Source organism: Squalius cephalus (assembly GCF_949319135.1).
Source record: "Squalius cephalus genome assembly, chromosome: 6".
NCBI classification, from domain to species: Eukaryota; Metazoa; Chordata; class Actinopteri; order Cypriniformes; family Leuciscidae; genus Squalius; species Squalius cephalus.
In genome coordinates this window covers 4,478,144-4,493,610 of record NC_137127.1, presented here as the reverse complement: position 1 = coordinate 4,493,610, position 15,467 = coordinate 4,478,144, and the positions used below count along the sequence as shown (strand labels likewise).

Below are 15,467 nucleotides of genomic sequence, written 5' to 3'. Positions count from 1 at the left end.
CAGTGTATAATTAAACACAGCACTACATTAAAGAGAAGTAGACAGACTGGAAAGAGTTGTCGGAAGTTTAGTGACGGTGACGTCGAAGTCATGTGACCGTGGTGTAGTTCGCCTATGTTTAGCTTTTGCCTTCTGCTGATTGTATTTACACTTCAAAATTCATACAAGTTGTGTTAATTTGTGAAGATTATCATGATTATAACCCAACATGTAAGAATCATAAGATTTTGTTAGCCTATTTATTTTCTGCAATAATCCAAAAGCCATTGAAAAAATCCTAAGGACTCTTTTTTATTTATTTTTTTGTATTGCACTTCAAACAAACATAGTCAATGTACAGTCAGAATTGCAATATATACAAATCAGATTAAATAAATAAATAAAATTAAATAAAAAAAACCCAGACAGCCAGGGGGTGGAGGCTAAACATTATATAAACATATCAAAGGATTCACAAACAGAAATAGTTTTAATTGCTTTCTTATTGTGGGAATGAAAGATAGTCTTGATATATAATTGCATTTCTTTTTCAAGACCCAAAAAACAAAGGTAGGGTCTTACTGAACTTACATTTATGAATATGGAATTTAGCAAAAATTACAATTACATTTATAATATAGTACTCTTTCCTTTTATTTGAGGGAATATTATTAAAACCAATTACCATAAAACCATTCCCAGGGTTCTCAGAAGCGGAAGTCGTCATAGTTGGGTAAAAAATATCATTTTTGTATTTCCATTTGATGGGAGTTTCCATGACTTTCCAAAAGAGTGAAAAATATACACTGCAATCAAACTATTAAAAAAAAGTATTTCTGTCTAGCTTCCAGTCCAAATATCTAAAAAATTCTTAAATAAGCATTTAGTAAAATGACATAAGATATTCTTAGAAATTGAGAGAGCAAAATTAAAACAATTGGCAGATAATTTTGCTTGTTTTAAGCAAAAACTCACTTAATTTAGTTTTTTTTTCTTTCAGAAAAAAAATGTCATTTAAATGCTTATTGATTTAATCATTTTTAGATATTTGTCTAATTCATATTTAAAGATACTCATGACATATTTTTCAATATTTTTATTAAGCATTCAATTAATCTTCCCCATGAACTGTAATTGTGCTAATTAAATAGAAATCTATCTTTATGTTCAGAGTTGCTCGTTTGCATTTACACACAGTTCTGAGTCTCTCGTTTCTTTTCTCTCTCTTTCACATGTATATGTGTTCATATTGGAGTAGTTTGGGTGTTAACTAAACCCTTAATCCGGAAGACTCAAATGAACAACTCGCTATAAACTTGGCTGTGATTTATGTCACATGTATATATTTACCTCTCTTGCCATATGAAGCCACAAGAAATCTGTATGAGAAATGCATCTGTTTTTGCACAATATGTGTTTGTTCAGCGTATTGGCCACATAATCACAGCTCTCGCAAAACCATGTGTTCTTCTTTCCTCTTGTGTCTTCAAAGATGCACAAACGGTGAAGTCATTCTGGGCACACGGACTTTGAAGGCCAGAATGTCAAGCTAACTCAGCAGCCATTATTTCCTCATCATTCTGTCTCTTTTCCAGTCTATTCTTAGATGAAAAGGTTGATTTTAAAGTCAAAGAGGGTTTTTTTATCATTATTCAACCCTCCACCTCCGCTTTTGTTGGAGTTCCTGCTGTGTTGTTTTTGCTTTTTGAGCGTTCACACCAAGTTTGTTTTCCCATCTCCCGTGTTCTTCACACGCAGGGTTGACGCTTCCCAAAACGCAGTGACCTTTCAGATGCAGATGGACGAATGAGCTTTCCTCTCTTGCCAAAATGTCAACGTCTTGAGTTTTTCTTTCCCTCTCTTCTGGTTGTTTGCTTTTGCGAATGGCCTTGGCAGGTCGCTGTGACCCTCGAGCCTTTAGCCTCAGGCTAAACATGTGCTCTGTGCTTTTGAACAGCATTATGACCCCTGTTACAAACAAAAAAGCCTTTTCACACTCTTATTTAGTATAGACTTCCATTACAGGACACACTTCTTAAGCAACACATTGGCTAACATCATTCCTAATAATTGCTTAAGTATAGTGTTTTTTAAGGCAAGCATCCGTTACTAAAGTTCATATTGAGACAAACCCCACTAAGTAAACTTAGCTAAATATTAAACTTCGTAACTCACACTGTTTGTGCAACGGACATGCATGATAGCCTATGTGCCGTTTCTTGAGGATAGGTGTGCTTTATTACAGGCGATTTGATGATAAAACAGGCGAACCACCTTGATAAAACAGCTCAACTGCAATCACTCACAACACCCTAGCAACTTATTAAACAATCTTGTCTAATAATGTATTGTAAAACACACACAAACTGATTTAAATGAAGGAAACCGATTACCTCACTTCGAAACCAATAGCTTTATCATATATAGGCAAACAGACACTATTCTCAGATATGGTATCTCAGAGAATAATAAACATGTTTGGCAAGGAGGGATCCTGAAGTCCTTACTTGTTATATTTCATCTAAAGAATAGGACTGGGATGATACACCGATACGATCACGATACTTGGGTGCCGATACAATATGTATTGCGATTTTTTTAAGAATTGCGAATCTACAAGTATTGAGATTTCAATATTGCAATATCTTGCAATTTTTTTAACACTAGACCATCGGGAAAAGTTAAATCATACACTTATACAGACTGTACATGATGTATGAGATGGGTCATATTTACAAAAACAAATCACATCTTTCTGACTTTTATTTCAGAAGCATCATACAAACATTCTCTTGAATAAATGATTCAATAACAAATACATTTTTTAACAGTCACTTATCGCCACTTACTGGTGAAACAATGTAGACTAATCGATAAATGCGGTATTTTAAGCACCGAGTTTCGATCAAAGGCTGATTTTGATCGCTATCGTAGACATCAGTGCTCATATTTGAACTTGAAACTTTTATCCAAGTACTTCTATGATGATTTTAACTATTGCATCACAGAAATAATGATACTATGGGGTTGAAAAGATTGTTTGTGAAGTGGTTTCATGACGACTCTCTCTGGGTCAGCGCCAACACAGATCTGAATGTTGTGATATGATTTTAATAGACAGATGAATTGAAAGATCGCGTGGGTGTTTGAATCGAGATCACAGTCTTTTAGAGATGAATCGTACAGCTCTACTGTCTTATCTCTCTCTCTCTGTATGAATAGCGCGAGGGCTCATAGATAACGACACATTTCATCGAAGATATTTTGAAGAATGTTTCAGTTTTGGGGCACCATCGACTTCCATAGTATTTATTTTTCCACACTATGGAAGTCAATAGTCCCCTCAAAACTGAAACATTCTTCAAAATATCTTCCTTTATTGTTATTACACGTATATTCAGCAATATTGTTGATTTGACTGACACTATTGGATGAGAACTGACCTGAGCTGATGATGAGCTTTTGTTATTGATGAATTGAACTCATTTCATAATCGATGATCTTTACACAGTTATTGAACTGAATCAACTGATTTCCCCTGAATAATGACTGTTTATCGTCTTTTTAGAGCTGCTTTACAGCAGATTGAACTCTGTTTGCACCATTGAATCATTATTATTGTACTGTTTATTCCTGTACAGCTGCTCTGAAGCAATCTGTATTGTATAAAGCTCTATATAAATAAAGGTGACTTGACTTGACGGTCATGTTTTTTTTTTTTTTAAACATTTGGCTCTAGCTTTTAAAAATCCTGTAACGAGTTTTAAACACACGCCCCAGATCTAAAAAAGGCAAGAGGAACAACAAGCAAGATAAAATACACAACACTATCATCACTGTCATCAAATTATGCAACCTCGTAAAGTTGTGTGCTTACAGATCAAATTCACCGTCACATGCATTTCTGGCTGCCGTTGAACGGATCCACCCATTTTCCAGAAAGAGGAGCAAATGTGATCAAACCAGCTGCCATGACTGGGCTGTCAGTCATTCTGATGTTAAATAAAGAAACAAACGCTGAGGTCTACACTACACCCATGCCATAACTGCCCTTTATTGACCGGGGAAACCCAGGACGCGTTCACCTGAACTTTGCCCTAGTGCTTTCTGCTTTCCTTTATCATATGCAACCATTGTGCAATGACTTCCAGATAGTTCTCAATTCTCTTTCATTCTCATTTCTTTCTCTGCGGTATGACCACAGTAAATGTCTTATCATCTATCATCGCCTTTCCACCCCCACCCCCAGCTCAAAGTTGTCAGAAACAAGGGTAAACGAGGTAACGAGTAGTTATCAAAAGTGGCGTGGTGGAAGAAAAGTGTCATTTCACCAGCTCTTTTGTTCTTTGTTCTGTCCCAAACTGCACTTCAGAGAGTTATAATGTCAGCAATCTGCTCTTCTCATACATTTATGATGGTTGGGCGCAGTGTTGGGGGAAGTTACTCCCCCAAAAACGAATTGCATTACCTTTATGGAAAGTAATATGTTACGTTACTTTTGTGTTACTTTTCCTCACCTGGGCTGGGCTTGCTTGTTTGTTTTTTGCTTGTTTGAAGTCCAATTTCTTGCAAATGTATAGACCCTTTCACACCAAAAATGAAATGAATAAGATAGATAGATAGATAGATAGATAGATAGATAGATAGATAGATAGATAGATAGATAGATAGATAGATAGATAGATAGATAGATAGATAGCAAAGGAAGTAGCCTACATAGCATTAACCACAGTTATAGCCAAACTTTCTCTTACTTTTCCATACATTTTAATAGGCTATTTGTCTCCATCTAGTGGTGCAAATATTTTTATAAAACAAACGTCTAGGATTAGATCTAGAACTAGAATACATCAGTTATGATTCCCCTTTTGTGCAGACATCTTCAACATTTAACAAAAATCATAATATCATGTAATTACAATATGGGCTACTTGTTTTGTGTGTGTGTGTGTGGGGGGGGGGGGGGGTATGCATATAAACAAAAAAAACCAAAAAACAATACATTTTTGAAACAACATGACAGTCGGTGAGTAAATATAGACTGTAAAAAAGATGGACGACGCACCTTTGCTTTCTTCAATTGTAGAAAAGCCACCAATGTCCAATATGGCGCTGACATGCAGACTCGGGCCCCACTCGGTTAGTACAGTTTACTGCAGAACAACTTATTATGTAGGTGTGAAATAAACAGTTGTGGAAATGTAGAAATTATTTAAAGGTAAAGCTCCAATCTCCCTCCGATAAAAGTCCGTTGGTGCCTCAGTGACTACTTCGCTCAAAGAAACTGTCAATCACAGCTGTCAATCATGGCGTCACACTCCCAAAACCAAACTTATTTAAAAAACAAACACTTAAACTTACATCAGCGTGATAACTACCTAAAATAACAGAACCCAAAAAATTTTTGAAGTGTAAATAATTTGATTGTTTAGATTGTCTCAAATCAGATTACATGGAGAGCGCGGACCATAATCTAAACTGCATCCAGTTACCTGGGGGCGAATCGGCGATCGAAACGTTTTGGCTTCACTTTTCAGGACTTGTGCGGCACACTTGGTAAATAATGACAGATATTTAATTTTCTTAGACTGAAGGAACTTAATCTTAAACTGAAAGACTGATGAAGGACTCTGGAGTATTGTTGTATTTTGTTATGACTATGACAATAATTGTTGTTAATGTTTTTTTTTCTTCAAGCATTTAATATTATATTAATATAAAAAAAGCTATAAGTTTTTCTTTTACCGAACTGTCCCTTTAAATGCGCGAGACCCTCCCGGACACTAGCAGGCAGCGTCTCAGCGCGAGTCTCCTTGAGTTCTGCGCGCACAATTTCTACGTCACTATTTGTGCTGACGCGGCGTAAGCGCTTCATCCATTCGGATCACATACGTGTCTGTCTCTTTTCAACCAAACCTAGGATCCGAGCAGTGGACAGACCGGAGACATGGCTCCTAAAAGCGCCAACAAACAGCAGTCAGAGGAGGATCTTCTCCTGCAGGACTTCAGCAGGAACCTGTCGGCCAAATCCACAGCGCTATTCTACGGCAATGCGCTAATCGTGTCCGCAATCCCCATCTGTAAGTTCCTCATCTGTCCCTCTGAAGACGAGACTCAGACTTACTTTACTTACTTGGTTCTCTATCTATCTATCTATCTATCTATCTATCTATCTATCTATCTATCTATCTATCTATCTATCTATCAATCTATCAAAAAAGACTAAACTGGGAAGGGTCATAGCACTTAACTTCCATATTGTTGTCCTATTGTTAGTTTCACTGCTTCTATTGTTCTCCTCATTTGTTTGGATAAAAGCATCTGCTAAATGATTAAATGTAATGGTTGAGTCTAAACATTGAACTGCTCACTTAGACACTATTCTATTCTAATGAGTGTGCTGTAGATACTCACATGTTATACTTTATCTTCATTCTTTCCCGAGTCTAAATGCTCACTGATGATTGATGCCCAATGTTGTTGTGATTTCTACCTGATTCCTGCACATGTGTGATGTTGTCCAGGGCTGTTCTGGAGGATCTGGCACATGGATCTGGTCCAGTCTGCAGTGCTGTATGCAGTCATGACTCTGGTCAGCACTTACCTGGTTGCCTTTGCTTACAAGAATGTCAAATTCGTCCTCAAGCACAAGTAAGAATGCCCATCTCTTTTCTTTTATCTCTCTCTCTTTTGGGTTTTGTAAGCTTAAAGGAGAACTCCGGTCAATTTTAACATTGAGCTCATTTTTTTGTAAATTTGGAGTGCTGTCAGTACAGAGAACAACGACAAAAATCGGTGTTGCCTACACCGTGTTATCCTCTTTTTAAAATTTGCACCCTGTTGACTTCAATGGGGCAAGTTTTAAACCTGCTTTTAGCCTCTTAACATCCTTGATGTGTCATTACAAGTGCACAGGTCATGTGAGTGATTCCTTCAGAGTGAACACGAGTGAATCTGACTGCAGTAGATGTGAAAGATATTAATAAAAGTGATGTTAATTCAGCCAGCGCACATACCTGTATTTACATCCTGTTTTCGGTCGAAGTCCATATTAGTCGATTGTCAAGTTCACATGCATGATCATAGGTACTAAACCAATGCGCGTGAACTCGACAATCGATTACTATGGACTTTGACTGAAAACAGGATGTAAATACAGGTATGTGCGCTGGCTGAATAAATATCATTTTTATTAATATCTTTCACATCTACTGCAGTCAGATTCACTCGTGTTCACTCTGAAGGAATCACTCACATGACCTGTGCACTTGTAATGACACATCAAGGATGTTAAGAGGCTAAAAGCAGGTTTAAAACTTGCCCCATTGAAGTCAACAGGGTGCAAATTTTAAAAAGAGGATAACACGGTGTAGGCAACACCGATTTTTGTAGTTGTTCACTGTACTGACAGCACTCCAAATGTACAAAAAAATGAGCTCAATGTTAAAATTGACCGGAGTTCTCCTTTAATTAGTTCATTAGACTGAATGGATCAACTGCTATACTTTCAGGGTTGCTCAGAAGCGTGAAGACGCCGTGTCTAAAGAAGTGACTCGCAAGCTCTCTGAGGCCGACAACCGCAAAATGTCCCGCAAAGAGAAGGATGAGAGGTATTCATCTTAATTATGACACATTCGAATTGGCTTGTCTGCTTTTATCAGTGTAATTTTAGTATTATGTGTGTATTACACTATATACTTTAAAAAATATATATATTTGAATTTGTATCTGATTTAGTAATTGTATTGTGCTTTTGTTATGTTTTTATACATGTCTATATAGCTTTAATTTATTTTTATTTTAGTGCTTAAATTATTTCAGTTAACTGCCAAGGTAACATTTTTTAATTTTATGTAATATTTGTATTTATGTAGTTTTTGATGTAGTATTTTATTTTATTTCAGCTTTAAGTTACCAAAAAACAAATACTACTTTTTTGTTTTGTTTAAAATGATTCTGAACAGACAACTAAACAAAATAATATGTAATTTATTAGAGGTTCTGACAAAATTGTTAATTAATGTGAATGAATTATTTGTAAAAATCGGATTGAATGAATAATACTAACTTGTTTCATTACTGGATGAATCAGCGTTTTTGAACTAAAATCTTGAGTGAATGATTCAATGACACATTTTTAAGAGTCCTATTCATGAATGAGAGCCGCTCTCTTTGGCTCAGCGTCATCGCAAACACACATTTAAATGATCCGGTGTGAATTTGTCAAAGGTTTAAAAGACACAGGCGAATTGTTGATGTTTGAATCAAGATCGTGATCTTTTTAACGCTTAATCGTGCAGCTCTAGTGTTCGATTTAGAAACCATTAAAGCAACACCAAAGATTATTTTGTACCTTAAAATAATGTTTCCAAAATGGTTTCAGTGGTTCATCAACTCGTAACAGGGTGAACGGCACTTATGAATTCGCTTTGCGACCTTCTATCGGCTATAACCGCATTATGCAAGATTGCCAGATTGGGTCGCGGATCTGTAGTTCAAATGAGACATAAGAAACTACAAATTTGACTTGCTTTACGGCAAGCGTTACTATAGCCGATAGGTGGAGCCTATATATATAAAAAAAAAGACGTTTCTGATGTCGCAATACATCATACTTTCATAAAATCATGCAACATACTCTACCTCGTCTGTGGACGTCGTTATTTCCAAAGCCGGTGCTGGATACACAAATAGCGTGCGACTGTAGGCTTAATTATTTACGACAGCGGTAATAAACAATTCCGCTTCCAACCTGTAGGGGGACCGTAGAGGAAAAGTGCTTTGGTGTTGCTTTAAAGCTACACTGTGTAATTTTTTAAGTTGATTCTTAGCAAAAAACACTGTTCTTTCAATATGATATGTGCTCATTAATGTGTAATTACTTCTACCAACTAATAAAGTATTCTCGTAAGTGTAGAATCTGCCATTTAGAATACATACGAGCGAGCCGCTCGAATGGCGGCGGCCATGTTGCGCCTCCATCTTGAAAATACATTAGCCAAAGAGGGACATACCTGGAAATTCAAGCTTCGCCTTTTGCGTTTTTACACTCAGTGGCACTCAGTGGCACCGTGACGAATGCGAGGGGGAGATTACTCGCGACTGCCGGCAGATTTGAAATAATACGGCCACCGTAGGAGTTAAAACACCCTCGGAATGGGAGGGGCTAGAAAGTAATATTCAGTTGGTAGTCATAAACAATTTCACCACTAGATGGGAGAAAATCCTACACAGTGTTGCTTTAACAACACTGGCTATTATTGAAGACAGAAATGAACCACTTTAGATGTATCCTGTTGATCTGCTCTTTAATACGTCTACTGTTTGAACGTACTTTGTTCCTAACACTGAGACTTTGCCGCAGGATCCTTTGGAAAAAGAATGAGGTCGCCGATTACGAGGCCACAACTTTCTCCATCTTTTACAACAACACACTCTTCCTCATGCTCGTCATCATCGCCTCTTTCTTCCTGCTGAAGAACTTCAATCCAACAGTGTAAGTTTACTTTAGTGTTTACTCTTTTGGAGCCTCTTGATTGGCTCAGAAGTCTAACGTTTACCTGATGTGTTTGTCACAGGAACTACATTCTGTCCATCAGTGCTTCTTCAGGACTGATCGCCCTGCTGTCCACTGGCTCCAAATAAAACAGGACAAGATTGAGGAACACACAAAATGAGAGGATTATGGGATGGGGAGGGAGGTGTGGCGACGTGTTAAAGGAGGTTTGTTATCATTCGGGAGGGCGTTTATCATTTCATCTGTTAAAGCTTCATGAAATTCATGATCAGTTAAGGCCTGTATGGACTTTTGTTTTTGTTTTGTACCAATAAAAGACTGTTTACTCATGTTTCTTGTCATATTTTCTTATAAGGGAGTGCAATATGACCAAACTATTTCACAATAAGGATATACTGTTATTACTGATGGAAATTCCACCTATAATAAGCAAGCACACACACATGGGTTTACTGGCCTTATGTGTTTTTATTTTCAAGCATATATTCTACCTCTATCAACTGTTTACATATTTATATTTACAGAAGTCACTTCTGCCATACAGGGAGAGATGCATGATATGAGAAAAGACCCTGATGCAGAGATTCAGAACAGCCTGTGTATCCAACAACTCATCTCAGCGTTACAAACTCTAGAAAACAACAGCCACCACATGGTGTGATTTCTTTGTTTTTGTAAAAGACTTCATTTACAGTTGAGAAAAGCTCACAGTATTCCACTCGTGGACCCATGGGAGAATGGGCAAGCCCTAATGTTCATGCAGGTGAGAATCAAGGCACTCCGCAGGGAGACTAAAGGTAACACTATGTACACACTGTGTTGCTTTCAACACTGTTTTTGATGGTTTTCTGTACAGAGCCATCTTGTTTTCTCAAGCCAACATCTATCAGGTTTCAAATGAATCTAAAAGCTCTGAGAAGTTAAATACTACAGGGTTAAGCAGCTCGTCAGTCTTTAAAATATCTAGGGCTTGATAAAGTATGGCTTTCAAGTAGGGCAAGCAAGAGTTATAAAGTCACACATGAGGCACCCGCAAACTGTCAATCAAATTCACCTCCATTATATCTTAATGCTGACATGCAAATCAGGAGCTCCAGTCATTATTCACTGACCCTTATGATGATTCAAACCTATGAGTTTTTCTTTTTTTAAACATCTCACTTTTTTTTCTTTCCATACAATGAAAGTCAATGGGGTCCAACGACAGGAATAAAGTCATTCAGGTTTGGACCAAAATGAGAGTAAGTAAATTATGAGAGGATTTGCCTTTTTGGGTGAACTAACCCTTGTGAAAAAGAAAAGGCATACTTTTAAAAAGAGTACTTATCATGGAAATAATATACTTTAAAAGAATATATTTATATATTAGTTAATTGCATTTTAATTCAATGAAAATGTATTAAATAAATGCATATAGCTGAACTTTAGTGTATATTTTGACCCACTTAAGTAGGACGTAATTACAACATCTTTTATATTATATTTTATTATATTATTGTCTTTGAAATATAGTTAAAGTGTACTGCTGAATTTAATAAGCATTTATGGTAAACGTAAAGATACTTAAAAAAAAAAAAATCTGTTGAAACTTGTTAATTATTAGTAATTACACATTTGTAAATGATGAAGCTGTAATTTAGTACATTTAAAATATAGTAACTTTAAATGTAATAATAATTATAAGCAAGTACTTAAGAAATGCTTTGGTATGTTAGTCAACACATCAAAATAAGTGTACTTCTTTAAAGCATGACAAAAGACTATCAAAACCAACTGATTTAAAATATACTTTAAAGTAAAACCTTTTAAAAAGTCCAATTAAGTGTCAAGAAAACTTTTTAATTGAAAAAGTACAGTTTTCTACTTTTAAGATTTGAAGTACACTACAAATGCACATTTAAGCACACTTCTTTCTCACAAGGGCATCCCTTGAATTCCTAAACTCTTCCTTATTACTGTTACTAAAGGAAAAATCAAGTCACTCATTTATAATCAAACATTACCATGAATGCATTAGTCTGCTGGTATAATATACTCTATGCATGTCAGATCAACTTTAATACTGTATATTATGCAGTGCGGATTGAGGTCGGTTTATAATACAGTTGCATGTTCAATAATCACATATGCTACCCTCATTCAAGTAATTTCCAAGGTCCGAGGTGTGCATTGAGTTATTTATCCATGGCTCACATTATGAAGCAAACACACATATTCTCTATTAAAATATCCCTCATAATATATCAATACAGGCAAAACAGCTCGAATCTTTGCGAGTGCACATTGTTCCACCAAGTCAGAGCTCTGCAGTCTGTGAAACAGGTGTGCAGTTGCTCTGTTCGAACACAAGAGGGCGATATGCGCTGTTCCTCCACTCTGTGTGCTAATACCTCCAGGTGTCCCAGTGGCGGATGGTTTTGAGAGCAGAGGCCAAGCATGGGTCATGGGTGTTTATGATGTTCAGAAGTGTGTGAAGCTCTCCTGCAAGGTGACACCTGGACACCAGTCGTGTGGTGTTCGGGTGTAAAGGCACACCAGCAGAAACGGGATGCAGGTACAGGTTATGGAGGACGGCACTCTAAGGCTTCAGAGAGAGGTCAGAGCGATGATGGAAACAGATTTGGAGCAGGAACCACTAGGGCACGAACACTGCTACACACACACACACACCTCCCTTCACCATGAGTGTGTGTCCGGAGCCACTAGGACCGGAAGTCCTTCTTACTGTACGGCCTGTTCCCAAGTATATGATCAATGTCTGAAACTATATGGGATGTCATCTTTGGAAGTACCTGAATGTGCAAATGAATTAGTTAGGAATCTTCTGGAAATGAATAGATGCGTAGAAAGTCATAGGGCTGTTTACACCAGGTATTAAGATAAGTTTTGGTCGCTCGGATCACAGGTGGACGACGCTAAATACAGGAGTAAACGGGGTCTAAAACATTTTGAGCTAGTCCACTTTCAACCACTTCCAGAGGTAGTCGAAAACACATTGCTTTCATAGTGTAAACGCTCATGTGTTCAAACAGCCGCAAAAGACGCAGACTCTCCGTCTACTGACCTAATGCGTAATCATTATGGGAAGCGATTTAGATATACAGGATTTAAACTTTGTCGGCTGGAGACCCAAGTTTGGTTTATAGATGAAAAATGTACCAAGCACAATGTTCTCTCACCATTCCTGATTTCTAACACACACTCAGTGTTCGGCTGGTCTTGAAACTGTCAGAGCAGAAACTAAAGCTGATGCTCTCTGTGTGTTTTTCCATCATCCATTCACATTCATATGTAAATTGCTTGAGCTTATTTTGTCCATTAGATCTAAAGATCTGAAAAAGCCCAAACATTTACTTGCCCATAGACCCTCCCCTCGAACAAATCAGGACAGAAGTGGCTGAAAGTGGACAGAAGAGACGGATTAAAACTAGTGGTGGGCCGTTATCGGCGTTAAAGGGATAGTTCAGGATTTTAGACATGAATCTCTATAGCTTCCCCATAAGCAGTGTGGTGCATTGACCATGACTTACCCCCGACAGCGTCCTGTGAGCCGAGCTCCGGTCCAGTTTTGGTCAAGATGAAATTAGTCCGGCAAGATTGCTGGGGTCACGGCAATAAAGCTTTTTTCTTCTAAAATCAATATGTGTTCAAAAGAGTGATATATTTGCGTCACTAAAACATTGTCTATGGAGAGGTCAGACCTCGTAATGGCTTGGCACTATTTTCTCCCCTGTCATATCACTGCGCGCTGCCGCTACCTACAGCCAGCTGCGAGCTGCGCAGGCGCACACCACTTTTTCAGTTGTTCGGCAGTGTTTACAGCAGTGTTTACGTGCTCAGAACAGCTACACGAACGAGCTAACATAGCTACTCACCAAGAGCGATCAGTTTGTACAAGCTTTGTAGAAAACTTGTTCAACTTCTCTGTCCATCCTCTCTCTTTCTGTCCTTTCTAACTCCATCTGGCGTAACTCGTCATCTGTGTATTCAGGTTCGTAAAGATATCCTTTTGGCTGTGTGTCGAAGTCAATGTTGTCATCGTCGCTGCTGTAGTCAGACATGTTATCGTTCTCTTTACGAGCTGTAAACAAAGTGACACGTGCGCGGCTCCCAGCTGGCTGTAGGTAGCGGCAGCGCGCAGTGATATGACGGGGTAAGAAAATAGTGCCAAGCCATTACGAGGTCTGACCTCTCCATAGACAACGGTTTTGTGCTGCAAATATATAACTCTTTTGAACACATATTGATTTGAGAAGAAAGAAGCTTTATTGCCGTGACCCCAGCAAACTTGCCGGACTAATTTCATCTTGACCAAAACTGGACCGGAGCTCGGCTCACAGGACGCTGTCGGGGGTAAGTCATGGTCAATGCACCACACTGCTTATGGGGAAGCTATAGAGATTCATGTCTAAAATCCTGAACTATCCCTTTAACGTGCTGCGTTAATGCGAGACTCTTATCGGGCGATAAAAAAAATATCACCGTTAATCTATTCTCCAAGTTGGGTTGGGAGCTGGCTCTATACTACACAAGCTATGATGACGCAATCTACCCGCGGCCGCGAGGAACACCCGGCTGCAACGCATCATATTCGTCGTCATCTTAAGTAAACACGGCTGAAAGTGAAAGCTGGTGAAAAAGATCGGTGCAACATCCATTATTTGGACTTGGTTCAGATTTAAGCCGTCCGACGAGCAGCAGCAAACTATAGACAGAGTGTGTGGGGTAACGGTTCGGTAAGTTAACACACGACTAATCCGTTCTACCACCTCAAATTCAAAACGAAACATATCACTGAATACCAGCGCGCGCGTATTAAATCGCAGTATATCTTAGTGGTGTAGAACATAATCTCTGTCTGCGCCCGATTTTAAGAATCGTTGTTGTGTTTCTTTTTAACTGAAAAGACATCAGTTAGACAATATTCTAATTTTAAATTTGGGGTTTCATAAGCTCCAAGCCATAATAAACATTAGACCTACTTAAGTCTGCAGCTAGTGTACTTAAATTGTATTTATCTGCAAAATTATGTTGTATACTTACAGTTTTGCACAATATATGTTCTCAAAACTACATACACCCTTTAAAAAAAAACAAAAAACCATTTAGCAGTTGTTTAGCAGGGTCTGTGTAACCTGTTTTGAAATGGTTTTATTATAATATCGTTATCGCAAGAGGCTGCAATGTATATCACAATATGGATTTTAGGCCATATCGCCCATCCCTAATTGATAGCCTATAGTAGTTGATAATAACATAGGCCTACCTAATGTTGCCTACGGACGGTAACAGTACAGTAGTAACCTTTTACAGTCTATGAGTAGAACAGCTTTCTCAAGCAGTTTGTGATGCATTGTGGAAACAGGAGATGAGCCCCTGGTCTAATGCGCCACCTGGCTTGAGAAACCCGTTCTCAAAGACTTACTTTTATAGTCATTATTTGGGTAGCACACATATTCTGAATGCTTTCGGCAGAATTCAAATGAGCCGTTTTAATATAGATTAATCTAGATTAAAAAAATTAATCTATGCCCACCTCTAATTAAAACACTAGGTGTAAACGGGAATGTGTCTCCCTCGTCTACTTGTGATCTGATCGACCAAAACACATCTTTACACCAGCTGTAAACAGAGCGTATATCTCACCTGTATGGCTCCCAGGTTTTCAGTTAACTGCTCTGCATTAGAGGTTCCTAACAGGACTGAACTCACTCCCTCGTTCCGCAGACACCAGGCTGGAGGACGAAAAAAGGCTTCAAATCAATCTTCTCAGCAGATTACAGTTTGTTGACAGAGTGGACAGTAATGCGAAGTAAGACGACTGGTTGTGTTTGAAGTGTCTTACCTACGGCCAGCTGAGGCAAAGTACAGCCGAGCTTCTCGGCAATATGACCGAGTTCTTTCAGCTTCGCCTGCTGCTTTCGTCCATCCTCACTCACTATCTTGTCTTTCAGCCACTGGTACGACTTCA

General features: G+C 38.2%; 2 protein-coding genes across 6 annotated transcripts in view; one reads left to right on the top strand and one right to left on the bottom strand.

Moving 5' to 3' along the window:
- The first annotated feature begins 5,808 nt into the window (after positions 1-5,808).
- Positions 5,809-9,827, top strand: ssr3 (signal sequence receptor, gamma). The gene is made up of 5 exons (XM_079873944.1): positions 5,809-6,059; positions 6,504-6,630; positions 7,491-7,589; positions 9,344-9,475; positions 9,558-9,827. Exons 1-5 carry the CDS (start codon positions 5,927-5,929, stop codon positions 9,622-9,624), a joined length of 558 nt encoding a protein of 185 aa, XP_079730070.1. The 5' UTR covers positions 5,809-5,926; the 3' UTR covers positions 9,625-9,827.
- Positions 9,828-9,953: 126 nt separating this feature from the next.
- The window catches only part of kcnab1a (potassium voltage-gated channel subfamily A regulatory beta subunit 1a), a gene marked incomplete at its 5' end in the record, with an annotated part of 110,714 nt that continues 105,200 nt past the window's right edge, over positions 9,954-15,467 (bottom strand). For all 5 annotated transcript variants that reach the window (XM_079873933.1, XM_079873930.1, XM_079873931.1 and 2 more), the window contains 3 exons: positions 9,954-12,288; positions 15,143-15,231; positions 15,342-15,462. In XM_079873933.1, the coding sequence (XP_079730059.1) occupies positions 12,199-12,288; positions 15,143-15,231; positions 15,342-15,462 (300 nt within the window). In that variant the 3' untranslated portion in view covers positions 9,954-12,198. The remainder of the gene's footprint in view (positions 12,289-15,142; positions 15,232-15,341; positions 15,463-15,467) is intronic.